At 35.8% G+C, this 18,641-nt stretch overlaps 1 protein-coding gene across 1 annotated transcript; it reads right to left on the reverse strand.

Moving 5' to 3' along the window:
- Positions 1-560: 560 nt before the first annotated feature.
- GTF2E2 (Transcription initiation factor IIE subunit beta) lies at positions 561-17,790 on the reverse strand. The gene is made up of 6 exons (XM_051211354.1): positions 11,267-17,790; positions 11,124-11,231; positions 10,903-11,088; positions 9,091-9,187; positions 5,231-5,343; positions 561-2,444 (listed from the first exon to the last, which is right to left on the reverse strand). Exons 1-6 carry the CDS (start codon positions 11,504-11,506, stop codon positions 2,319-2,321), a joined length of 870 nt encoding a protein of 289 aa, XP_051071401.1. The 5' UTR covers positions 11,507-17,790; the 3' UTR covers positions 561-2,318.
- Positions 17,791-18,641: the final 851 nt, after the last annotated feature.

The raw sequence follows: 18,641 nt of genomic DNA on the forward strand, positions 1-18,641 counted from the left end.
ACTCCCAAACTAAATAAAAAAGACTTATGAATGCACCACTTTTTAATGATTAATTTACAGTCAAGTCGGATTAATTGAATTAGATTGTATTTAACAATATTAATTCAATGACTTACTATGTGAGCGCATACTTACAATTAAGTATCTTAATACGTCACAAGACGACAAAAAATCAATTTATTATGTTATTCTCACTTCAATTGATTAAACTACCACTTGTCACATCAATTTAAAAAGAGAATCTATCAAAAGGCAACGCAAACGTCAGTGAAACTTTCATCTACATAGTGGTCTCCTTGAATATTGGAGTGAAGATATTGGCTAGAAGGCACTGATTTCGGTGGTGCTGCGTTAGTACCATTATTGATGTTTTATATGAATCTTCATTTTAAAAGAACTTTTGACATAAATTTCGACCTTATTTGTGCTTATAAGAAATAGTATGTTCGTTTACGTAAAAAAAACTCCTGTACATCTTTCAGAGGAGCTGTATCAGACATGGATTATCTAGTGAATAAATAAATAAATGACTGTATATCTTATCTAATTCATTTCTGCAGAAAAAAGTATCTATAGTTACAGTGTCAGTATTTAAACTTCGATTAAACTACCTGTAAACCAACGTGAAATGTAAGTAAATTTACAGTAACAGAAAAACTTAATTTTCTTTACTGTCTGTGTATACACATTACAGCTTCATTATTCAAATAACCGTACCTACCTGGTAGATTTCATTTAACCTGTCTTGTTCACTCAATAGTTCTACCAAATGTTTAACACGCTTACATTAAGACAAATTGAACTGCTGCATAATATACGAGGCCTTTGATAAGCAGATTAAAATTCTGTACGCATCAATAGGTGATATGCTCAAAGCCTACTATATAGTGACATTCATAATCTCTTAAAACTACAAAAGCGAAGCAACCAAGAAGCTGGTTCCAAACCCTCACTACGTGTTGGAAAATTTTTCTAGAGGAATTAAAAGGATATCAAATGGGATGTTCTTTGTACATTGGCTAGATAATACTCTTGAAAATGAATCATAGTGTAATGAGAAAAAAACGATGCTAAAACTTATTCCTCTACATTGTTTGTTTCGCGATTGATTAAGAAACAGAAGTTTTGACACCCAAGAGATAGAAGTTTCGAACAGTGTCTATCGTGAAACAAATAAGGTTTTGTAACTCTAAAAGTTGTTGGTGATTGAATGTGACAGGGATGACCAAGTTTTGAAGAACCGCTAATCTAAGCACAATAATATAAACTTTAGACTTGAGAATCATAGTAGAGGATATCTTCAAGTTAATTTATATTTGCAGATCACAGTGAAACATAAATGTTTCATATTTTTTGTGAATCCCCTTAGGCAAGTTATCATCCAATAGGCTTTATTAATGAATTAAAATTATCATAATCTATTATGTTGTACTACGTTTATTAATTGCCATTAAGCGAACACAAATCATCAAAAATTCTAAGTTTGTATCAAATCTTCTGAAATGCGTATTATTTACTGAAGATCTAGTGACAATCGACATACCAATATGTCAAATGGAAAGAAATTGAGTACGGATTTTGGTCAGCAACAATTGTCAAAACTATAATAACGGTAGGTATATGATGCGTAGAGAGTTGCGTTCTCGTAATGAAATTAAACAATGGATAAAAAAGGTGATCAGGAAAGTTAAGTATCATGGCTAACAGATTGTCACAATGGTAAAAATGATTTATTGATAGCAATACTTTATTACCACGTCATTCTTTATAATTCCTTACGGCATTTTTGATTCTTGAGCAGTACCCAACTCTGTAGTGTAACATCTTCAACTAATACAATACAATACTATCTTGATTCCCACATTTTCTGATTGACGCTTGCTGCACAGTAGGAAGAGACTGGTTATATGTTTGAATATTGTTTCTAACATATACATTTTCCCATTTCGATGATTGTCAACAAGATAGCAGAGGATAACAAGTTGGTTCATAAAATAAAATAGCAAAAACCTCAATGTTAGGGATTTTCGCAGCTTTCCAGTAAATTTAGAAAATTGCATCTCTACTCAAACAAAAACTCAAGGTAAAAGTTTTAGAAAATTACAAACTTTATATATTTGTACAGAAAATATTTTGTCGATTTCTTTATTTAAAAAAACCCCTATCCTTAAACATATAAAAAAAAATCCAACAAATACTGGGTTTTGCCAGGATGCAATCATATGAACAAAATATACAGACCATCAAGGATAAGTAAACATTATTATACATATCAAGTCACTGTACATTTGGATGTTACTTATGAAAATCAAAACTGATCAAGAAGTTTTGGCTAATTTCTCGGAAAAGTCTTCTAAAATTCCGTTCACATGTTCATTGTCTTTAATATGAACTGGACGATTCATGGTACGTTTTTGTCCTGGTTTCTTTCTTTGTACAGGTAACTTTAAAATACACAACAAAAGCAGATTCTGTTCAAACATCAATATTGTGGAATTTAAAATAAGGAAATTAGAATTACACGTTTATTGAAACTGGTTACTCTTATCTCAGATGATTTACTATAATTAATTATTAATATGTAGCAAGTACCAATGATAACCGTTTAAACCTAGGAATTTGGATATCATAAAGTCTTAAGAAATATCATTATGACCAACCGACCGAAATTTTGTTCATCAAAATACAGAAGGTTAGAAAGAAACTTCTATATAGATTATTTCTCATGAACTGGGCCAGTAATAAAGAAAATATAATCAAATATATGGTTAATTAGATTCATATAATAGTTCTAGTTTATTTTTCTGAGGTATTCAAATTTTTCATCGACATATAAAGATCAAATTCTTGCATACAAGAAAGTGGGAGAAGGATACAGAAATACGATCGAATTAGTAACAGTGACCCACCCCAAACATCAATTAAAAATAGTAAACTCACAAGATTGAATTATAAGTATAATAATGAATGGTCGTCCATTACGAACAATCATTCCACCGAAAAGTGTAGATAAGCTTTCGTTGCAATTACATGTCGCCATCAAATTGGCGAGTAAACCCGTGTGAAGCTTCGCGAAACGTCCTGCTTATAAGCACTGGGTTTCTTCAAGCTCCTTACAACTCATCGAAGCCCGTCGGTCTACTCCGAGTGACCGTGAGTTTGACCACAAACGAAGGCTGATAGTAATGAAATCGAGCAAAGCTTGCGTAAGGACCGAAAAGCCTGGCGCTTGGAAACTGCCAACAAGTTGGAAGCAACAGCTGCATATATTGACTGTCGAAAGGTATTTCAACTCGTTCGAGTCACTCGAAGCAAGAAGTCTGGTATGAGCGAAACAAATTGTGAGGATGACGGGATGCCAATCACTAACATCCATTGACGTCTTGGACGATGGGCAGAGTTCTTCGAAGGGCAGTTCAACTGGTCCGCTGCTCCGACAACATCGATCAGACTATCCTGCCCTCCGTAGCCTGTGACGACTAATCCACTAAATGAGGGGGAAGTCCGCAAGGAACTCCAATTATTGAAGCGCTACAAATCACCCCACCCAGATGACTTACCTCCGGCACTTTTTAAAAACGGTGGTGAATTTCTGGTTAAGGAACTGACTACGTTGTTTACAAGTTCTAGTAATTACAGTGTGTTCCAACATTGTGGAATGCCTGGAGAAAGACTTCGACCTTGAGTATGCGGATGATATTGTCTTACTGTGTGATGCCCAAACCATGCAATCCGCACTTAATTGGTTGGCAATCAGTGTCTGTAAGTATCGTATGTGATTTTCACCTTCGAAGTGCAAAATAATTCTACAAGACTGGCAGGATTCTAATCCTGTACTCACCCTGAATGGTGAGCAGATAGAAGTAGTCGAAAAGTTCGTGTATCTAGGTAGCTGCATAAGTGCTGGTGGTGGCGTGAGTGATGAGACCAATGCACGTATATTGAAAGCCAGAGCGACTTATGCCAATCTGGGCCATCTTTGGCACCTTCGTGATGTTAGTCTGGCTGTAAAAGGTCGGATCTACAACGCGTCGGTGAGAGCAGTTCTGCTCTATGCTTGTGAAACCTGGCCTCTCCGAGTTGAGGATGTTAGACGACTCCGTGTTTGGTCTTCGTTGTCTCCGAAGGATTGCTGACATCCAGTGGCAACAACATGTTAGTAATGCGGAGGTTCGGCATCGTGTATTCAGACGGAGAGACGATAATCCAATTGGTGTCACCATCTTGAAACATCGACTTCGGTGGCTTAGACATGTATTTTATGTATGTCGTCCCAGAGAATTCCTCGTCGTGCATTATTTGCTGACTCTGGGACTGGTTAGAAAAAGCGGAGAGGTGGTCAGTGGATGACATGGTGTCGTGGTATGAAAGAAAGCTGTAAAGAGATGATTCCTGTTGGTGTTTCACGACTCCCTGGCTGGGGTCCCAGAGATGGTGCAACACAGTGGCTAGAGACGTTATCAGATATGGCTCACAATAGAAGCCAGTGGCTATCCTGCTGTGACCTTCTTTTACTTCCTTCATAAAAAGTGGTTGTGTCTTCCTTAACTGAAAGAATTCTTCTGGTTGTACCTTTACGTTTCCCCATCATTATTCATCTTATTATTATTATTAAACTACCACACACTAATCTGTGGTCGTTATTGTTTTTTTCTTATATGCACCTTACCTTCTTTTTCTCTTCCCATTCTCATTGTTTTGTGTGACGCATATATATCTGGTGCCCCTCTTGAACCAATATGTATGTGTTCAAATGAATAAATAAACAAATAAATAAATAAACAGATAAATAAATAATAACGATGCAGTATCAAAACCTGATCATTTTCGTGTTTTGATGTAGTGAGATGACAGATTATATTGTTTCCATTGTAGCTAACTGTTGTGGATATAGAAGGGAGACAAAGTCTAAAAACAAAATTATCCTACGCGAATAAATCACCCAGGGTAGTTTTGGTGGGTGCACTACAGTATAACAACAAGAATGATGCAAGGTAAAAATCTGTATTGCTCTTGGATATGAATTAATCAATATGGTATAGGAGGAACTTCAACGGCAAAGTACTTACTAAGATTAGTCATAAGAATCATAGTCGGCATAACAGTGTGGTATTATGAAAAGCAATCAACAATGTATTAATGATCCATAGTAATATATGAATTGGGAAATTACTTTGTTTCCAGTATATACGTGTAGGTAGAATAGTGAAAAAAAACGATATAAACTTACGAAATTTTTACGATCACCAGACATTGAGGAGATTCCATTACGCTTTAAATACTCCTCAATTTTTGTTTCATGAACACCCTCCACACTCACCGATCGCCATTGTTGCTTAAATTCTACAGGTATACAAAAGAAATCGTAATAATATTGATAATCAATAATTTACAGAAATTAATTATAAAGTATACGAAACAAAAGTGTATTTTAAAATCCCAACTTAATCAGTAATGCGCATGTATGACCTGAAACACAATTTTCAAACATCTACTTATTGTAATTTGAATTAATTTCTAAAACTAAGTACAAGTTACAAACTAGATTTTTGACAGAAAAGAATAATAGTTTTCATTTCTTTTTTGCAAACATTAACTATGCTTATCAATAACTTTGAAATCTATCCAGTTATTTTAAAGCGGCAAACTGAATCAGAAATTGGACTGATATTACTTGTTGATGCAAAAGGAGTATGAAATATTAAAAATCTACTCGAAAAAAACGAAAACGATACGGAAAATTGATGCGAACTAAACGTTAGCAAACAATTAGAAAAGGATTAGTTTAATACGGCACCAGTAGTCATGAGAAAATGATGAGGGTAAAAGTTGAAGATGATGAAATATTTGAAGAAGTGAGAAAGAATTTGCAAGTTATATAGTAAATGATGGCTAATTTATTTTTTCCTACTATCATATATTTCGGAATTCAGAATCACAAGAACTGATATTTGTAAGTGACACGAAATCCACAAGAAACTGATAGTCTATTTGAGATGACAGTCAATCAATAGCAGCGTAGAACCTGGTACGTATATACATCGGTTCAAGTTTCCATACCCCATTAGCACAGAGACGAAGTTGTCAGGTCAAATTCCAGAAACGTAGAGGTAGTAACAGTATCAGTGGTAATAGAAAACATTGGGTATCAAAGATACAACTCGAGAAAATATAAATTAGTGAAATAAAAAAGGTTATTAGGAACTTAGAATCGCAGAATTTGAGGGCAGACAAAGAATGGATTCGCCTGTGCCATTGCAAACGATTTTGAGCCATTTCATTTTGTATCTCTAACCATTAGCTACGGTAATTACACGAACCGCGGTCAGGTAGTCTACACATTAAAATGGCTAAATGCAACTGTTAGTGAACTGATACCATGTTTCGGTCTGGCCGCCCCTCGTTTTCTTTCAGCCTACTCCTAAACTACAAAACATTGCGCGTTGAGGTAAGGAGTGGTTGGTCATACGTAACACATTTTCCAACCACCTCAGTTGATGAAGGTTTACTACTTCATTAATCGATTCGCCATCCGTACATATTACCATATTCCTAGCCCTACATAAAACATAAGACGAACTTCTAGTTAGTTATTGTGACTTGTGATCCTGTGCCCTTATCAACGTATGATGTAATGATGCCACCAATTGGAGAACAGTGAATTATCGACTGGACCAATGACGCATAAAACCCGTACGAGCAGTCTAGAGTCTTTACCGGTCCTTCTTCGTTCCTAGCCCTGCCTGTTAAGTCCAGAACACCAATCTCAGCCTCCATGATATGAATCATGTATTTCAAACATACTGGGTTTTTATCCAAACCAAAGAGACTACATCGCATCACAAAAAAGAAAACATCTTACAATACTAGCCAAAAGTGGCTGTGAATGTGGAATACTGTAATTAATAGACTGGGCATAACTCAAAAACGGTAAATCATATAATAATAGTCTATGGGTCAAAATAAAGCTTTGATTAAGAGGAACATGAATATGCTTACTTTAGCCACTTTATAATTATACAAAAAAAATATATTTATCGTACTGGTCCACAAATAGTCCTCAAAATTTACCATTCATAATTCTCGTCAGAATATAACACTAGTAAAGTAGCCTAATTAGTCGTCATTTTGCAGAGTTTCTAATACATTTGTGTTATTTATTTACCTTTCAGAGGAAAAAAATAAACCTACTGCTTTTTTGAACACTTCGTTAACAACTAATTTTGTGTTAAATTTTGGACGTTTAAACATGTCTATCAAAGAACCCTAATTAATGAGTCAACCATCTTTGGAACGTTTAAAAACATTGGGCATTTTTAGGAAATTTCAATTAATTTCACTCAGTAGAATAATCAGACACATTTACTGTAACCGATACACTACGATTTACCAATGAACCTAACTAACCGCATATCAAAATGCAGAAGTCACTTTCTCTACCCTTTCAGTGCTATGTATCATAATCAATTTATGCTTGAATTAAATGAACTGTCGGTTTTCTGTGGAACAACACAAACTGCTGATCATTCTCACTTTGAGCGCATTAATAACAAAAGGTGATAAATATTAGCACTATAATAAACAGACTGAATAATACAGGTTTTAGTTTAGAGATAAGACTTCAATTTATTCTGAGTGACTTTGATGACGTACAACAATAGCAATGAATATCAAATTTTATACGTCTTTGAGTGAAACAAAATAAACTTAATAAGTGAGGTATTGTATTTCTATAAAATGATTGTTTTGTTTGCATCCTTACTTCATGTACAATTTAATCCTTTGTCTCTTTATTAATTGCTAAACTATTCCTTTATGTAACATTGTATCATTGACTAAGTGTTATTTATACAGGTAAAATCCATGAAAATTACTCATGAAAGTAATTTCTCTGAAAAGGTATTTAAAATTCTTTCAATCAATGTCTCTATGATACGCCCATGATATTTAAACTATTCTCTTTTGTTGTTTTCTAAAGTTTATAGTTCATTATTTGTAGCATTAAGTGATTATTTCTTCCTGGTTTTATCCTACTAACAAACAGAATTTTTATCATGATTTGTATTGATTCAACTTGATCACTAACTGGTCAATTTTCTAGTACTTTGCCCCCTAACTAATCTACGACAGATAAGAGGACCAATATTCTTGTTTCATCATAAATTTACAGAAAAACATATGAAGATTAATTGTGCATTCAATTAGCACTCTCAGTTGCTTACAACCACTTCTTCAACCCAACTTAAGACTCAAAACAAAGACTTGATGCACAAATGAATATGAATAGGCCTATATCAGTGCAAACTTGATAATCAAAAATTATCCCAGAAATGTGTCTGCGTAGAATTCGATGAATTACTACAACTGATTCAGGTTGCAAAACAACCAATTAAAACAGAACGGATGTAAAGTCAAGGGATCCAGAATATAAGAAATGTAAGCAGGTTTAAAGTAAAAGTTTAATTCAGTGATATATATCAGTGAAATATTCATTAACAGTACTACTCTAATAAGGTACAAATTAGTAGTCCACTATCTCTAACTATAGAATTGCGAAAAGACCGGGAAATGAGGCTACAATTATTCGATTATCACTATATTACCACAAAGTAAGCTAAACTTGATGTAGGACTTTTGGTTTCCATGTGATAGAAATTGGCTAAAATTTCCCTTAATGTTAATTAAAAAATATCAAGAGTTGGTTGGACGATATCATTGACAGAAAATGCTTAGAATAGATATCATTGAATTAAACTTCTATATTATATATTTTTTTTCTATTCTGGATCCTTTTACTGAACATCCATTTCATCCGTTGTTTTAACTGGTTGCTTTGCAACTTGAATCAATTGTAGCAATTCATCAGGTTAATAGTTAGCACACACTGCACAGTCGTAAAGAAGTTCTATTAAATCCTTAGAAAACTATAAAATAACACTTCTAAAAACTGGAATATGTACAGAAAACACTATTTTAATTTTTATATGAGTTATGCACCGGAAATAACGATAAGTGAATCAAGAGATTAGAGGCTAGATACAGATGAAAACGGAAGTTATAGTAATACATACACTGTTCATTTACACCTACCTTCATCTACATTCAAATCGAAAGATTTGTCGTTGTAAAACAAAATGGTTTTCTTATCGTGTGGTGTGACAATGCGAATCACATGGTCACCAAAACTCTGATCAAGTAAAAAAAGCAAAGAAATATATGCCCAAAATACAAAAACTATTGAAAAAGAAATCATAAGATACAGAAGTTAGATGAAGAAATATTTAACTATGGATTGATTGAAAAATGAATGTGTTAACTATATCTGAAATTGTATGGAATAATTCAGAATAGAGAATAGAAATAGAATAATTTAATCCCATATCCCTTATATTAGGTCGAACGGTTGGACTGACAAAGTATAGTCGCTTATTATATGACATAACACTATATTACTAACACATTTTCAACACTAATCTATTGAGGATTCTAAGTACACCAAAAAATCTCAATGTGAGTATAGTCTTTTTTGACGAAGATGAACATTAGAAATACTGAAAGAGTAAACATGAATTTACTAAATAGTAAAGCTTAATGGATTATCTAATAGTCCATCTCGTCAGTTTTTTTTAATTTCATCAAACATTACCATCACCTTTTAATGGATCATATGGTGAAACAGCACTTTAGTCGCTTAGTTTTCAAGACTGAGGTTAGAGTTTCTCGTTTCAATCCAATTACCTAAGTTTAATTAACAAGATACTATTATTAGCCCTCAGGTACTAGATAGAGATCAGTTCATTACTAGCTCCAGATATAATTAGACTAAATTTGACAACCTCATATTAATATACCCAGTTGAAGGTGGCAGAGTTGTGACAATGGTTTTTAACAGTGAGCTAAATAGACTTGAGACATTCAGCATTATGAAATTTATGAGATGAAAGAACTATCTTAGACGTACAAAATAATTTATAACAATAAACGAGAACTTTAACATTAAGAGGAAGCAAGCTTTAAGATAGTCTTCTAAATTTACTTATTAACGGATAACTTTTGTTTACTAACACTCAACAAATTATTACTGACATCACCTAACTATAAATCAGTGACCACAGTCACAATGATCTTACAGGTAAAACTCTGGAAGAGCTCAATGAAAAAGGAATTTTCATGAGTGAGATGGAAATGTAGGTGTGCAGACTGGGAACACAAAGTGGTCAGATTAAGTTCATGATTAAATCACGCTACCAGTAACGAAGCAGCGAAATTCGAGCTTTAACGGTGCTAATATTCTAATCTGCGATAATGTATTTGTGAATTAGAATGGACATATCTACTCAGTTGTCTTTATAATTCTAAATTTCCTGTCCATATAGGTGTCTGACGATCTACAGATAGTGAGTGTGAAAATAAACTCATCTGCAAAATCAATTTACACAAATTGAAAAGCAAATCCAAACTATCATATATAGTAAAACAGATTCAATTAATTTCACTTAAATTTCCGTTCTCTACCTGAGGTTTTTATTGGGGACAAATAGTTACCTGAAGGTAGGTAGAACAATAACCTAATAACTTCATGCCTTCAATTACGAACAAATGTTACAACCACAGAACATAAGGGAATACACAGGTGTGCTGAGCATCGGGAATACTGAATAAGTAGGTTAACTTCTTGTCAGCGCAACAGGTGGGATAGATTAAAAAATAAAAACCAAATTTTATGTATAGGGCTGAGAGTTGACTTGGATCTTACCAACTTGTGTTTATATAAATACAGAAATAGATAGAACAGATACGAAATTTTCAGAAAGTATACAACAGAGTATGCAACGACAACGACATAATTCAGATGCATACTATCTACTGAAATACATTTTGGATCAAAAGTGATTTGCTTACATTGAGAATTTTTTCAACATCAGGAACAGATTCAGTCAAATCATCTAGATAAATTCCCCCCAAACCCTTCAACTCCTGACGACGGAGAAGTTGGTAAAGATCCTTACGGGTACGAATATCATATCTCGGTTTAAATACGAACTTTGCATCCGTAGTAACACGAATTTTGGGATTATTCGGTAGAGCCTAATATAAAAATATTGCAATTAAAGTTAAATTACTTCTTCCTCCAGCCATTTTACGGTAGCAGGTGGTGTGTCATGAAGTACAGCTTCTTCCAAAATTTCTTCTACAGATAATGGATGAGTATCGCCTTCTAAATGGCGTTGCTATGAGAAATTATAGCATACGGTACGTGGCAAACCTTCATGTACTTTACTATTCGAGATAAAACAGCAAACTTCCCTTGCAATTGAGGTTTTAATTCGAGAGATCGCAATTCCGAAACAGTAGAAACTGAAGGAGGTCCACGGCGGTGTACAGAAGTCATAGCACCTTTTTCCTCTGAAGTACCAGAAAAATTAGACTTTGGTTTCTCAACAACAGGAATTGTCATGGCTCTCTTCAAAAACGCTTCCCTCTCTTTTATAAGGCTTGGATTCATCTTCAGAGCTAAAACGAAAAAGGAACATCTTCTAAAAGATTAATTTCATATCATAAAACACTAATGACAACTGCATTTAAACTCGTTAATTTGTCTTTTTATCGCCTCATAATTTGGCATCAGATCCTGAATAGAATGTAGGACAACACTAAGATCCAAATAATAAACAAGATTTGTTTAATAGTGCATGCTTTGGTGTATTATGCATCGGAGTGCTATGGTGGCAATAGTTTTTATTTCTTTATTTAATACACAGACATTGTGGTACAACTGGGGACCAAAGTGTGTGCCGAAATAATATTGAGAAAAAATAGGAGGAAGAGTACAACCAAAAAATAATGATGTGGTTAGTAGTAGTATATAATAGGAGATACGATCCAGTTAAAAATACAAACAATAAACGCTTTTTTCGGTAAGTAGAACCCCTCTCGCTTTTATGATGAATCAAAAAGAAAACTAAAGTAGGATTGCTACTGGCTTTTACCATGTCGTGTCTGGTAACATCGTAAATTAACAAGTTACACGACTTCTCAGACCCCGACCGAAGCTGTATTGGATCGCCAGATCAGTCATATACAACTTTCTCATTTCACATTATTATCTTATAGACTAATCCCATCTCCAATTTTTCACTGTTTCGGTGTCAGAAAAGAATGCGTATATGAACGACGCTGGAATGAAATTCGTAAAGCACGTCCAAGCCACCGAAGCCAGTGTTTTTGAATTGTGACACTAATTAAGTTAACATAACCCGAACACAAATTCTCGAACCTCGGAACTGTCGAAATTGTTTTGGTTTTGTCGGTAATCCTGTGGATGACCATAAAAGAAAAAAGAGTTGCTGAACATTGGTTCGGACACCAAATTTCAAAAAACATTGTATAGGATCGCTCCCACTGACGCTGCACAAGCCCGACCCTTTAAAGCCAAGTTAAAATCACGAGGGCAACACAGGTGGTCCATATTGAGATATACCGTTCCGGCCTTTCTTAAATGTAAAGTTATTTTATCTATTAAATTAATTCATCTGCCAAGCATTTGAATGTGAGCCGCACTCTCATTGTGAGGGAGTAATGATACTATCCGATTTCCCAAACTGAAATAGGTGGGGGTCCAAACCGGGGACATCCCCACCACTACCACTCACATAACTAACGAAATACACGAACATCACGACTATTTCCGACGGCTTATTACAAAGAGTGTGCGCAAGTATAAGTTTCTGCTGATCTTAGGAAAGTGCTTTGAACTTAAGTGATAAATATATGCTGCAATTGGAGATACTAATTAAGTCCGATTAAGATAGGTTATGTATCATCGCAAAATAAGACAATAAACTCAAGATCAGAAAAATTTTTCCAGATAGCAGATCTATATCAAGTAATTCCGTTAGAGGTTTACAGAATATCATCGAAGGGAAAGGTGAAGAAAGGTGTTTATATTAAGCAACCTTCCCTAAACACACTCCTAGACTAAAATAATGTACATTACAGGTATACATATAGCATATCTGAGAGTATATTCTAATGGTATGAAGAAATTTGCATAGGAAAATTGGTCAGTTTATATCAAGAATTATTGGGATAAAATAAATATGAGTTTGACTGGCATATTTACGCACATTACTACACCCCGGCTAGAGTCTTAATGATAATGGGACCCAGTGACTTGCAACATGATTATAACACCTACCAATAAAGAACCACTGAGTAAATCACCCAGTGAAGATTGGGAAACAAACTATTTACAACCAAATATATAAAGCTACTGCAATTTAGTGTCTTGCAGCTCATCGAAGCCCGTCGGTCTACTCCGGGTGACCGTGAGTTTGACCACAAACGAAGGATGTTACGTAATGAAATTGGGCAAAGCTTGCGTAAGGACTGAGAAGCCTGGTGGTCGGAGCGTGCTAATGACCTGGAAGCGACAGCTGCATCTGGTAACTACCGGAAGCCCTTCCAACTCAACCGAGTCGCTGGAAGCAAGAGGTGTGGTGTGAGCGAAACAAACTGTGAGGATGACGGGATGCCAATCGCTAACATCCATTAACGTCTTAGACGATGGGCAGAGTCCTTCGAAAGGCAGTTCAACTGGCCTGCTGCTCCGGCAACATCGATCAGACTGTCCTGCCCTCCATGGTCGGTGACGACTGATCCACCAAATGAGGGGGAAGTCCGCAAGGAACTCCAACTCGTGAAACGTTACAAATCACCCCACCCAGATGACTTACCTCCGGCACTTTTTAAAAATGGTGGTGAATTTCTGGTTAAGGAACTGACTACGTTGTTTACAAGTTCTAGCAATTAGAGTGTGTTCCAACATCGTGGAATGAGTCGATAGTTGTCCCTATCTTTAAAACGGTTCACAAATTTTTCTGTACCAACTATCAGGGGATTAGTCTACTTCTGATTACGTCCAAACTATTGGCTTCTGTCATACTTCGTAGGTCGTTGAAAAATCGAGAAAGATTGACTCGCGAGGAGCAGGCTGGTTTTCGTTCTGGTCCAGGGTTGCTCAATCTCACCATTCCTCTTCAACTTTGCCATCGATGACACTCTGGAAACAGCTCTGATGGATGTAATTAATGGCGGTGTGGATCTGTTGCCTGGAGAAAGACTTCGACCTTGAGTATGCGGATGATATTGTCTTACTGTGTGATGCCCAAACCATGCAATCCGCACTTAATTGGTTGGCAATCAGTGTCTGTAAGTATCGTATGTGATTTTCACCTTCGAAGTGCAAAATAATTCTACAAGACTGGCAGGATTCTAATCCTGTACTCACCCTGAATGGTGAGCAGATAGAAGTAGTCGAAAAGTTCGTGTATCTAGGTAGCTGCATAAGTGCTGGTGGTGGCGTGAGTGATGAGACCAATGCACGTATATTGAAAGCCAGAGCGACTTATGCCAATCTGGGCCATCTTTGGCACCTTCGTGATGTTAGTCTGGCTGTAAAAGGTCGGATCTACAACGCGTCGGTGAGAGCAGTTCTGCTCTATGCTTGTGAAACCTGGCCTCTCCGAGTTGAGGATGTTAGACGACTCCGTGTTTGGTCTTCGTTGTCTCCGAAGGATTGCTGACATCCAGTGGCAACAACATGTTAGTAATGCGGAGGTTCGGCATCGTGTATTCAGACGGAGAGACGATAATCCAATTGGTGTCACCATCTTGAAACATCGACTTCGGTGGCTTAGACATGTATTTTATGTATGTCGTCCCAGAGAATTCCTCGTCGTGCATTATTTGCTGACTCTGGGACTGGTTAGAAAAAGCGGAGAGGTGGTCAGTGGATGACATGGTGTCGTGGTATGAAAGAAAGCTGTAAAGAGATGATTCCTGTTGGTGTTTCACGACTCCCTGGCTGGGGTCCCAGAGATGGTGCAACACAGTGGCTAGAGACGTTATCAGATATGGCTCACAATAGAAGCCAGTGGCTATCCTGCTGTGACCTTCTTTTACTTCCTTCATAAAAAAGTTGGTTGTATCTTAACCTTAACTTAAAGAATTCTTCTGGTTGTACCTTTCCGTTCCCCTATTATTACGACTATTATTATTATTACACTACATTACACCAATCTCTTCCTTGTTGTTCTTTTTTTACCCTCCTTACCTTTTTTCTTTTTACTTCTCTTTAAATTCTCATTGTTTTGTGTGGCGCATATATATTTGGCGCACTCTTGTACCAATATGTACGTGTTCAAATAAATAAAAAATAAACAATAAAACATGATGTAAGAGAGCAGACAGAGTACATAGTAGAAGTATGTATATAAATATGCCAATTAAAACGAAAATAAGCGTGTTAGAGTATCGTTGGATGAGCTAAAGTTGTATTAGAGGTATGCTGGTAGTCTTCCCTTCTCGTCTGTCTACATTATGAAATATTTTTTGAGAAACCTGAAAAGGAAACTGGTTCAATAGTGGTTTTGACTAATTGGAAGTGTGAATGGAAAGCCGAAGAGACACCTGATTAACCCTAACCACACAGGATTTTTGTGAGCAACTGTCTATGCACTCGCTCCGTACTTTTTTTGGGCCTTACTGCCCAAACTAAACATCCATGGGGCAAGGTGAGTTGTGGTATTTTTAGGGTCAGATTTCCTTCGTTTTGGGAAGGCAGCATCATCGGATGTGTTAGTTATCCGTGTGAATCGCCTGACTGTCATTACAAGTCAGTAAAACTTTTCGCGCAGACTTTAGATTTGCTACTTTTGTTTTTACCACTATCTAACCAATCTGCCTGTACGGTAGAACCCAAAAGAATAAGTGTTTCAACCAATGTAACTTGATTAGGCTGTCAATCTAGACAATCCTGAATATCAAGGCAGCAACTAAAGTAGAGAGTCAATGAATAATGTCGTAAAAACTAACAGCTTTTTGACACACTGAATTACTTCAACAATCCTTTCTTAACGTTTTTATAACTATTGTATTTAACCTAAGTTGTCCCGTTGATTAATAAAGCTTTAATGTAAGATACAACACTCGACATCTACAACAAAATAGCAACACATTAGAAGCTATGACAGGTAAGAAATGTCTATCACTGTTCATGACAAAAATTCTCCATAAAATTAACATTATTGTACAAGCAGTACTTCAATATAGTACCTCAACTCGAATGTTCTTAATCTTTGTTTTACCGTGACTTACTAAGTTTTCTCAAACTACTATACTTCACTGCAGAGCCTTTCAGTAAGTTAGTTACAACTTAGGACCAGACACATGTATGCATTGGTCCAAGTTGACATACATCATTAGCACAACAAAATTGGCACCGAATTCATAGAATTAGTTACTTCAATGGTAGCAATATATAAAATAAACATTGCATATAATGATATAATACAGGAAGAATTAGTTCGTAGAAAGAAAGATATGAAATAATTTTAATCTGATAGTTTAAGGGAAGATAGAAAGAGTATACACTGACACCATTGTGATCGATTCGGAGCCGTGTCAACAAGAGTCTCCAACCATTGGTTACAACAGTCATAATCTTGAAGGGAGTGCCTAATGTCAGTTTTAGGACTAAATGTAAATGACCTTCCTAGTCTCTTGCCATCATCGGTCCTGTTACATATTGATGAAATCAAGATAAGGAGATAAATGAATAAGATAGTTCAGAGATTTGGAAAGACCCACATAAATTATCTGGATGGTCTAGAACTTGGTCACTGTTAAATAAGTCCATCATGATTCAAGTTGGTCACCTAGGTGTAGATACATACACAGTGAAGTGTTGAACTACAATTAGTCCTCACAGTGATCAGGGAGTCATTGTTAAACAAGACTTGAAAACTAATAGACATCTCTGTGGAATAGCTGCTAACAGTACTAGAACCTTTTGACTAATGCGTACAATTCTTAGCCATGGAGATATTAAGACGACTTGGTGGTGTTCGTTTGACCTGAACTACAATACTTCGTACAACCGATCAGCACCTGGACAAAAAATGGGGAACCGTCGGGAAATGTTCAAAACATCGCTACTAAGTTTAGGTTTGAAAGCCCAAAGTCGACGTAAGACGAGTGACTAGATAAACAGAAACTATTACCTATGTTATACAAAAGGACTAGAGGTGACATAAATACTTTGGGAACTACATAATAATATCAGTATGCACTTGACACAAACGCATCATTTTTATCCTCCAGAAATGGAGATTTGTGAGGACACCCCGAAAAAGTTCACAAGCTCAGGAACAATTACTTATCAGATGAATATCGGATCTCTTGCAAAATTAACAACCAGTGGAACTGACTGACTGAAAATAAGGTAAAGGCTTCATATATAGATGCAATTTAGAGCTTGGCCACCTGAGACCACTTTTGCTAGGAATAACACAAGCCATTTAGCCTACTATCTTTCCTATACTGGAAATGTCAAGTTTTGCATACAGCCAACAATATCTTGAGGGTGTGGTTTAAGAGAGTATTCTCAGATTGGTTGATCTATAAGATGAGCGGACAATAGCCTATAAAAATCCAACACAAGCTTTATTTTTATTCACAACTTGAGATTTTGTCACAATCCGTCTCCAGCTACGGTGTGATGAGACTCATCTCGGATAACTCAATTAAAGTTTGAGAACCCTTCATTGCTAGAAAGAATAGATTAAAATTAATCAGACGCTTTACATCAACTTAACGAAAGATAATGAACGTGAAAAGTATAGGTCGATAAGCCTCTTATCCTTATTACTGAAGACTGAAGACTGCTTACAACTACAAGGTAATGTAGCGTATTGTTTGGAAGGTCTTCAAACTTCAAACTTCCCAAGGCTAAATTACCATACTGTTCGTTCCCTGATAAGTGTTTAGGCGGCAAAAACAACACTCTTGATTATAGGAAGGTATAATCCTTAGTATTTTCTTCTGGAAACTAATGGGCGAGGACAATTTTGTTAATGAAGGCAAGGTAAGACAATGAGTAATACCCTCCAATGCCTACTGAGTTAAAGTAATCGTCAATTCTTGTTTCAAGACGTTCACAGGAAGGCACAGTCACTGTAAATTCCTACAGACAGTTTCATAGTGTACTGGTGTGAATTAAGAAAAGGGTTGTACGAACTTTTATGTGGGCTTGTTAGTGTTGTACTCGGAAAAAATGACATCTTATGTGTAGCTTATTACCGAGACGAATTAGTGATTTATTATTGTGTGGATAGTTTTAAATGATACAGCGTACCATGGTGATATCTCGATCAATCCTCATGTATTTCAATGATAGTAAATCTAGAGCTTTCAGGCTAACAGAGTAGGATTAGTTTTTCGGCTATTGCATCTTTCTAGTTGCTGTCCTTTGAATAAGTGTCGAGAGAAAAGTATATTTCGTAAGGTAATAGGACAACTTCCAACAGCATCTGGCTGACAAGCCTTAATTTAAGAAAAACTTTAATTTCGATTTGAGGATACCTACTACTCAGGGAAGGAATAACAGGAGTGATAAATCAGTATTAGTTGAATAATGCCAGTGTGAAGAAACACAAAGTGTATAATATAATGCGACGGTCAGATTCTTTAGAGTGGTGAGGAGTGTAATATGGAAACCACCCAGAGAGTAAGAGTTGGGTAGAGAGCTAAATTTTTTTATTATCATGATTCTACATATATTAGTATTGTGAGTGAGGAAG

This window comes from Schistosoma haematobium, chromosome ZW (genome assembly GCF_000699445.3).
Source record: "Schistosoma haematobium chromosome ZW, whole genome shotgun sequence".
NCBI lineage: Eukaryota > Metazoa > Platyhelminthes > Trematoda > Strigeidida > Schistosomatidae > Schistosoma > Schistosoma haematobium.